The sequence below is a fragment of the Nyctereutes procyonoides genome, unplaced genomic scaffold, assembly GCF_905146905.1.
Source record: "Nyctereutes procyonoides isolate TBG_1078 unplaced genomic scaffold, NYPRO_anot_genome, whole genome shotgun sequence".
Lineage (NCBI taxonomy): Eukaryota > Metazoa > Chordata > Mammalia > Carnivora > Canidae > Nyctereutes > Nyctereutes procyonoides.
Window position 1 is genome coordinate 33,149,775 of NW_026575046.1, and position 9,769 is coordinate 33,159,543.

General features: G+C 46.1%; 1 protein-coding gene across 2 annotated transcripts in view; it reads left to right on the plus strand.

Annotated features, from left to right (window-relative positions):
• The window catches only part of LARP1 (La ribonucleoprotein 1, translational regulator), a 56,450-nt gene extending 46,681 nt beyond the window's left edge, over positions 1–9,769 (plus strand). For both annotated transcript variants that reach the window (XM_055325679.1, XM_055325680.1), the window contains exons 16-19: positions 1,299–1,443; positions 4,139–4,248; positions 4,440–4,567; positions 5,991–9,769. In XM_055325679.1, the coding sequence (XP_055181654.1) occupies positions 1,299–1,443; positions 4,139–4,248; positions 4,440–4,567; positions 5,991–6,200 (593 nt within the window). In that variant the 3' untranslated portion in view covers positions 6,201–9,769. The remainder of the gene's footprint in view (positions 1–1,298; positions 1,444–4,138; positions 4,249–4,439; positions 4,568–5,990) is intronic.

Genomic DNA, 9,769 nt, shown 5'->3' on the forward strand with positions numbered 1-9,769 from the left:
CTTTTCATGGCCAGGTAGCATTCCAGCATAGGGATATGTCATGTCATGTCTGTCTCTTGAATACAGATGATGGACCTTTGGGCTTCCACTTTTTGTCTGTCATGAGTAATGCTGCTAGGAATGTTCCTGTGCAAGTTTTTGTGTGGACGTAGGTTTTCATTTAGTTTGTATAGAAAAGTGGACTTGCAGTGGGTCATATGCTAACTCTGTTTAATCTTTGGAGGATGTGAGACTGTTTTCTAAAGCAGGGGCACCATTTGTTGTTCTGACAGAGACTGAGGCTTCTGATTGCTCCAGGTCTTCCCAACATTTATTATTATCTGTCTTTCTGATGATAGTCATCCTAATAGTTGCGAAGTGATAAATGATAGCACCTGATAGTTTTGGTTTGCATTTCCCCAATAACTATTCATGTTGAACATTTTTTTCATGTGCCTATTGGCCACTTGTCTTTGGAGAAATGTCCATTCAGGTCCTTTGCCTAGTTTTTAACTAGATTGTCTTTATTAAATTATAAGAATTCTTTATATATTCTAGGTACAAGTCCCTTATCAGATTTATGACTTGCAAATACTTTTTCCAATTCTGTGGGTTGTTTTTTCACTTTGTTGATAGTGTCCTCTGAAGCACAGGTTTTGAGGGTTTTTTTAATGATAATTAAATTTCTCCTTTCATTGTTTGTTTTGGTGTTATGTATTTTTTTAAGGTTTTATTTATTAATGAGAGACACAGAGAGAGAGGCAGAAACATAGGCAGAGGGACAAGCAGGCTCCATAGAGTCAGCCTGATGTGGGACTCAATCCTGGAACCCCAAGATCATGCCCTGAGCCGAATGCAGATGCTCAACTGCTGAGCTACCCAGGCGTCCCGGCGTTACGTATTTTTAATGTTCCATTTTGTAATTGTTAATATTGTAGGATTCCTGAAATAATGATTGGTAGCGAATAATGAATATAAGTTGTTGGGATTGCCAAGTTATTTGTTCATACTTTTCCTTGTTCTAACTACACTTGCAAGTAGTACCATTTGAGATGAAGAGCTAGACTGGGATGACCTGGTTTAGAGACGGATGCCACCTGATTTTGGTGAGGTCAAGTCCAGTGCCCATCAGCAAGGCCTGACACAGGATAGTGCTTGAGAACTATCTCTTCAAAGACCAAAAAGACAGGGAATGAGCAAGGGGATTTGGTGGGTGGGTATAGTTGAAAGACTCAAAGTCCTTGAGCCGAGGAGCATTTGTCCCCTGAATCACAGACAGTGTGGCCCTGACACATCTTTCTTCCTTCCTAACCCATCAGAGCGGAAACGCTTGGGCATTGGCCAGTCTCAGGAGATGAACACTCTCTTCCGCTTCTGGTCCTTCTTCCTCCGAGATCATTTCAACAAAAAGATGTATGAGGAGTTTAAACAACTGGCTCTGGAGGATGCTAAAGAAGGCTACAGGTAAGCAGGATGTGGGGTTGCAGGATGGGGGGATTGGGGTCTGGCTGATGCTTACAAGGGATGAGGGCTCCCGGTGGTTCTGCCTCCAGAACTGTAGCCAAAAATCTCTTGTGTATATCCCGAATATACTTTATAAAAATATGATTTTTGAATGAATAATAATGTTCATGTGGTTCAAAATGCAAAGAAGCCAAAGGCTATATAGTGAGAAGTCTTCTCATGCTTGTCCCCCTACCTCCAGTTCCTTTCCCCACAGACAGCTGGCATGATCAGAAACCTGAAGGCTTTCCTAAAAACACTTTGCTTTGTGTAAGCAAGGATATGCCTTTAGTCTCTTACCCGTCCCCTGTTGTTTGCAAGGGGATACCCTCTATTAGATATATTTTGTACCTTTTTAATTAAAAAAAAAATTTTTTTAAAGATTTTACTTATTTATTCATGAGAGACACAGAGAGATAGGCAGAGACACAGGCAGAGGGAGAAGCAGGCTTCCTGCAAGGAGCCCGATGCAGAAGTTGACTTGATCCCAAATCCTGGGATCATACCCTGAGCTGAAGGCAGACGCTCAGCCACTGAGACACCCAGGCTTCCCTGTACCTTTTTTAATAGTGTATTTTAGAGATCATTCCATATTCGTATGTAAATAACTTTCTTGTTCAGTCTTATACCATATGGCATGTATCATAGTAAGTGTCCTATTAATAGATATATTGGTTGTTTTCATTATTTTGCTATTAAAAAACAAATGCCTTTAGAAGATACCTTTCTTGGGCAGCCCCGGTGGCTCAGCAGTTTAGCACCATCTTTGGCCCAAGGCGTGATCCTAGAGACCCGGGATTGAGTCCCACGTCAGGCTCCCTGCATGGGGCCTGCTTCTCCATCTGCCTGTCTGCCTCTCTCTCTCTGTGTCTCTCATGAATAAATTTTAAAAAAACGATTAAAAAAAAAAGAAGAAGAAGAAGATACCTTTCTCCCCACTGCCGCCCCCCCCCCAAGTGAAAAGTTCTCTGTATAAACAATTTGAAAAGTACAGAAATGTTTAAAGAAGCTGGGGGGAAGCACCCTTCAATCCCGTGATAACCAGTGTTAATGTCCTGCCGTGTCCTGCCGTATTTAATGCATTTAGATCATCACATGAATGCCGTTTTGTGCCTTATCATTTATAAGCACGAATGTTTTTCTGTGTTAAAATATTTAACTTTCTGCCTGTAAGAAATCTTTATATCCTTTCCTGAAAGTTTGGAAAATACAGATTAGATAAGATCATTGGAAAATCCCAACTCCCAGAGTTAACCAGTATTAATATATTTAAGTATATGTCCTTCCAGACTTTGCACGCATGTGTATATTTGAAAATTACACATTTGTTTATAAAATGGGCTCATTCTCACATAACACTTTGAAATGTGTCATTTCTACTTGGTAATCTATGGTAAGCATCTCTCAGTATTCCTCAGTGTATATTTACATTATAATTTTTTTTTAAAGATTTTATTTATTTATTCATAGAGACGCACAGAGAGAGAGAGAGAGAGGGCAAAGACACAGGCAGAGGGAAAAGCAGGCTCCATGCAGGGAACCCAACATGGGACTCGATCCAGGATCACACCCCAGGCCGCAGGCGGTGCCAAACCGCTGCGCCACTGGGGCTGCCCTACATTATAATTTTTTTGAAAGATTTATTTATTTATTTGAGAGGGAAAGAGTGCATGCATGCGTGGTGGGAAGGGGCAGAGGGAGAGAGAGACTCCGAAGCAGACTCTTTGCTGATCATGGAGCCCAGTATGGAACTCAACCTCACAACCCTAAGATCACTACCTGAGCCAAAGCCAAAAGTCAGATAGATGTTCAGCCGACTATGCCACCTGGATGCCCGTACATTCTAATTTTGAATAGCTTATATTCTGTTGTACATATTTATCGTGATTATTCTTTAACTGCATCTCTTTAAGACATTTAAATTTTGTTTGACAACGTTATGAGCAGTTTTGTACATCTGTTAAATATAAAAGTGTATTTTTCATCATTTCCCTGGCATATGTTCCTAGAAGTAAAAGAAATTTTTTAAGATTCTGTTAGAGTGACAGTGTGAGAGAGAGAGAGAGAGAATAAGCACAAGCGGGAGGTGGGTGCAGGAGAGGGATAGGGAGAAGCAGACTCCCATCCCAGCCCAACACCAGATTCGGTCCCAGGACTCCCAAGATCACGACCTTAGCTAAAGGCTGGCACTTAACTGACTGAGCCACCCAGGAGCCCCAGAAGTAAAGTTTCTGAAGCCAGATAAACAAAGTCACATGACTTTGTAGCAAGTTCATCCCAAGGATTGGTAAACTTTTTCTGTAAAGGGACAGATGAGAAATAATTTTAGGCTCTGCAGGATGGAGGGGTGGTCTCTGTCACAGCTACTCAGCTCTGCTCTTATAGCACAAAGCAGCCAGTGACATTTCATGAACAAGTGAGCATGAGCAGGGGACTTTTGTTCATTTGGCTGGAGTTTGCTGACCCCTGAAAAACCATAAACTGCTTGGACCCACTGAGAAGAGCATTAAATGTTAGCCTCCTTAAAGATTATTTACCATTTTCTCGATAATCCATGTGCTTAAACGGTTTCCTAGTCCATTTGTGATGCAGATTCATTTCCCTGTTTTGAGAAAAAAGAAACCATATCCCAATTTCACTGGCCTGTGTTCTACAGATATGGTTTGGAGTGCCTTTTTCGATACTACAGTTATGGCCTGGAAAAGAAGTTCCGGCTGGACATCTTCAAGGATTTTCAGGAGGAAACAGTGAAAGACTATGAAGCTGGTGAGAGATGGAGTTGGAGCTCTTGCAAAGCTTGGTCATCCAGGCCTTCTTTCCCTTCTCCCTCCCCAGTCGATTGGGTCTGCCTGTGTATCAATCACATCACCCGTCCTGTTCCCCTGAGCCTCTTTATTCTCCTCTCCTCACCTGCCCAGCTTCTCTGACTCTCTCCCTCTGTCTCCTCCTTCCTGCAGGCCAACTTTATGGGCTGGAGAAGTTCTGGGCCTTCTTGAAATATTCCAAAGCCAAAAATTTGGACATTGACCCCAAACTTCAAGAATACCTCGGCAAATTCCGACGTCTCGAAGACTTCCGAGTGGATGTGAGTGAAAGTCTCTCATCTTTCTCATCCTTGTCCTTGAAAGAAAACTGGACCAGAGATCAGGATAGCCGGGTTCTGGTCCCAGCTGTGCCACTAGCTTAGGGGCTATTTTTCCCCATTGGATCCTTAGTTTCTTCAGCTGTAAAATAGAGGGTGAGAAGTGGACACGGACAGCTAATTGGAGGAGGTCTTATGGTTGCACCTCCCTCCTTCCCATGGTCTTCTAGCTGAACATCGTAATGCTCTCTCCCTTTTAGCTCATACCTTTCCTTGTTACTGTACCCTAGTCAGCCATTACTGGTTGACTAGGATGAGTACCCAAGTAAATGTCCTTGCTTTTTCTGGAAGAAGCAGTTCCAACCCTAGAGGTTTATAAATTATGTTTAACACACTGCTACCACCACCTCCCCTGGTCTTCTTGGAGCGGTAACTCAATGGTGACACCCAGTGGCGGGTCAGGGTTATTGCTGCTGGGCATATCCAGGGAAGTAGGAGAGTGATAGATGTCTCTGTTGTGCGTGCTTCGTGCTTCGGAGACGTTATAGATGAGTGAGATTTTCTTTCAGAGAGTTTATAATGTAGTAGAGCTGTGCCAATCACCTTATTCATGTGAAACCTTTTAGCAAAAGAAGACAAATATAAGTAAATAAAAGTAATAGTCCTTATGCACGTTGGAAAATTACCATTGATTAAGGGATTACTGTGTGCCAGGCACGGTGCTGGACACTTTATATTGACCTCCTTTAACCTTTGTAATGTGGTGAAGGAGGCAGGGTTTTTGTTGCTGTCCCTGGACCAGTGGGTAATTGGAAGCCTGTGGCTACCCAGTGAGGTCATGGCAGTGCCACATAGCCCTCCTTTTATAAAGATGAATCTGTTGTCTTCTGTCCTTAAGCACCTCCTTGTTTGGGGGTTGGAGAGGGGCACATGTGCAGAGAAGCTTTGTAGTAATAAGACCTGTGTGCTCCCCAGTAGCATCTGCATCTTTTGAGCTGAGACATCTCAGCATATTGCATGCTACATTTCACACATCATCACCTGAACAGTCATCCCTTCTGAGAAGGGGAGCAGAAACTTAGGTGGGTGAAGGCCTGGGGTTCAGAGGTAGATGGGTCTAGTCTACTTTTTGTCACCAGTTCTAAGCTATGGGACTTGGGGCAATTTATTTTTCTGTGCTCTACTTTTGGGATGATCATGTCTTCATCAAAGGGTGGTGTAGACCCCATGAGTGAATGTGTAAAAAACAGCATGGGGTTTGGCACGTTGGCATGGGGATGTGCTTCATAAAACTGGTAATTAGTTTTTAAGGTTATACCTATTATCTACATTTGGCAGTAAGAAGCTAAGTCTCTAGAGAGCCCTGGCAAGGGAGGGGATTTGGTTAGAGGCCCCTTATCACCTGTGACTCCCTCCTCTGTTACAGCCCCCCATGGGTGAGGAGGGCAACCACAAGCGACACCCAGTGGCGGCAGGAGGTGGCGGCGGTGAGGGCAGGAAGCGGTGCCCCTCTCAGTCTTCCAGCAGACCCACCACCATGATCAGCCAACCCCCCACACCACCCACTGGCCAGCCCGTCCGGGAAGATGCCAAATGGACAAGCCAGCACTCGGACACACAGACTTTGGGAAAGTGAAAAGCCCCTTAGCCCTGGGGTTTTGGAGGGGGGGTTGGGGGGTGGGCGAGAGTACATAGGGGTGCCCAGTCCCAGGAGAGGGGACAGAGAAGGGATAGGCCTGGAGTCATTAAGATGGGCCTTTGTGCTGAGTAGCAATGTGTACACCATTTGGGCTATCAGAGGTACTCCTGGGCAGGAGCCTCCACACACCTCCTTCCCCCTCCTCTCTCCATGACTCTTCTTCACATCCTAGCTTCTTCTAAGGGGGGGGGAAGGGGGGAGATTTTTTTTTATATATATATATATATATATATATCAAGTTTTAAATTATTGATAGTTCGTCTGGATTACCAAAATCACTCTGCAGCCCTGCCCGCGGCTGGTAGGCCGCAACCCTGGTTCCCACCCACAGCCGCCTCCTGCTCTCCCTCAAGCCAACTATGCAGCCCACAAGAAGGCCCTGTGGGCCCCATTGCCCAGCACTGTCCCATGGAAGGCTCTGGCAGCGTCCCTTGGCCCCACGAGCACCAGCCCTTTGATCATCTGGGGCTTGCCATCACCATGTTCTCCCCCTGCTGTCCCCACCATGCCCTTCTGCCATCTTCTGGGAGAAGGAAACCAAAGGATCTAGAAGTGGGGGTGGGGGAAGGTTTCATCCTCTTCCCACCCCCCTCTCCCCATGCCCCTTATTCCCCAGCCCAGAGAGACGCTGCTCATACCAGAAAAGACTATTGAAAGATGATTTATTTTATTTTTCTCTGACCTTTCCATCCTTGGAAAAATGGAAAACAAAAAAAAAAACAAAAAAAAAAAAAAAAAAAAAAACAAAATCGACCATAAAAGACCAAAAAAAAAAAAATCAGAAAACCCCCACCTAATCCATAGAAAGTGAGGTCTTTCCCCTATCCTTGGATTTCGTTTTTTTGTTTTGTTTTGTTCTTGGAAATAATATTTTTTTAAAAGTTGCCTTATTGTGGAGCGGGAATCTGAAATACCCAAATGCCTGTTTTCCTCGGTGGAGTCAACTCGAAGAGCTCACACCTTCTCTGGATGTGCCTGGGCTGGATTGGCTAGAATCTTTCTCTGGACTGAGTTGCATGTACAGTGCCTCCTGCCTGTAGGCAAGAGAGTTGAGGGCGGCTCCGGTCAGAGCCGTGCCCGAAATATCCCTGCTGTTGCATCGTTTGAAGCTGACGTCCTGTGTCTGTACACTGCTGCCACTGTCGTGTCCTCGCTCTGCTTGCTGTTGCTTCATGACAGGCCCTGTCCTGCCATGCCACCCTTCATCCTACCCTTGGAACCCCAAGGCCAAGTTTGCTTCAAACTGTTGAAGAAGAGCATTGGCCTGGATCTGGGACACACTTGGCCTCAGCCTGACCGTCTCCCCCACCTCAAAGGGGAAAGGTGAACACCTGGCAGCTGAGGCTTGGAAATGTGTTGCCCTGAGAGATCTGAGACCTCAAGGAGGCTTTGTCACATAAAAGGTGGAGAAGGATGCCATTCTCCTCCCTTGGGTCTGGTGGGGTCTCCCCATCTTGCATTCCCCCCTCTGCAAGCCATCTCTGCCTGCCCTCCAATTGACCCTGCCTGGGAACAAGGGATGAGGAGGATTTGGGGGCTGGGGGGAATCCTGCCAGTTGGAGAAGCCCTGAGGCAGAAAGGTATATGTGGACATAGAGTATACCTGTCTTCTCTTCTCCAGCAACTGACTGCTTGGGTTGGGCTCTGAATGATAATGGAATGGCTGGAGTCTCCTGGCATCCGGAGCTAGGAAGGGGTGACAAAGGACTGACCCCCACAGATTGAGCTGTGTGGTGGGTATGGGCGTGGGGACATGTTCACCCCCAGTGGGGACCGGGACAGCACACAGAAGTTGATAGTAGTGTTGCTCCATTGCCGACACTCCCCTGGCCCTCTCTGTTGGGCCCAAGGATTGGGAGTAGGAGATGGTATCCCAGGCTGGCAAGGGCTTGCCTTCTGTCATGGGCACCTCATTGCTTTTGGCCTCTGCCCTTCCCCACCTCTGCCCTCCCTGTGGTTAGTACATGGGAAGCCCACCTCAGTTCCTGTTACCTGGTTGTCCCAAAAGCCAAGGATGAGTGTCTGGTCTGTGCTCTAAAATGGGATCTAAGGCCTTTCCCTGCTGTCTGGTGCCTGCCCACGTTGTACCAGATGCTGGACTCCTGCACCCCCTCTTCCTTCCCTTTACCCCCTTTCTATCCTTTGGGTCGCTTAGCCCTGTACTGTATCCAGCACCATAGAACCTCAGTGTTTGTCCTCTGCTGGGTTTGGGGGCACAAGGAAGCCTTGGGAGTGTGCAGAAAGACTTTTCTTACCTAGAGTTTACTCCCAGGCCAGGGGGCTGCCATCCCCTCCCTGATCCTCCCACAGACACCCCAGAGAGAGGAAGCCCCTTTGGGGTGGGGAGGTGAGGATTTCATCTCAACACAGGCTGAGGATGAGGGGAGGGGGCTTTTTTTTTTTCTTTCTTTCTTTCTTTTTTTTTTTTTTTTTTTGTAACATGTTAGGAGTTAATGTTGCAAAGAGTAGTTTACATCTTCACTTTCTGAAGACACTTGAATTTAGGACCGACTTATCTGTGACAGGCATGCCAGGAGCGGCCAGAGCCATCAAGGCTTGCCGCTTCCTACCCCCCACCCTCCTGTGGGGGTCCAAGATCTGAGACACAAAGCAGCAGCCTGCCCAAACCCTTCTGCTCATCCTGTACCCTTCCAGATTGGTCCATGCCAGTACGACCTTTGGGCATCGAACATCACAAGGTCTGTGTACCTCGGCCCTGCCAAGGGGCAGGTTTCTTTTGCCCTCTTCTGAACCTGGGAGCAAATGCACCACCAGTAGAGAGTGGCTGCCTGGCCCTGCCCCAGCCTGGACCCCCCAGGGCTCAGATCCAGGTGCGGAGCCCTCATGTCAAAGTTGTTACATTTTTGTTTTTGTTTCACTGTAGCTCTTTTACCCCCCTCCCCCCTTCCCTGATGATTGATTTTACAAAAGTAAGCTGCTCAGATGGCCCAGGAAGTGGGGAGGAGGAGCAAGGAAGATGACTAGCTGGGGCAGGTGGGGGTGGGTTCGGTCTTGGGTTTTTTTTTTGTTTGTTTGTTTTTGTTTTGCCAAAAAAGCCTGGGTACAGTGGTCTGGATCATCTGGTCCCCTCCTGAGTGGGACCCTGAAGTATGTCCTGTGTGGAAGGGTCCCTGGATTTGCCCCAGCCCCCACCCTCTCCTTCAGCCATGTTGATGGCAGAGGCAGAGAAGATCAGAACTTATAGCCCATTTCTCACTGGAGAGGAAAACTTGTCATCTGGCTTTGCGGAGAAGGTTCCACCTTATGCTCATAGTACATTATCTTTACCATGTGCTAGGATATCACATTTAAAAGGACAAAAAAAATGTAAAATACTTGAATGAGCTTGTATTATAACATTAATATTATTGAGAGTATCTGCTTTCCAGGCTGAAGTGATTCATTCATTATTCTAGTCCTGCTTTAGTCCTTTGTAATTTGTGGTAATTATGCTTTTCTTTTTAATACAAAAAAATGTATAAAAATAAAAACTTGAAAAGGCAAAA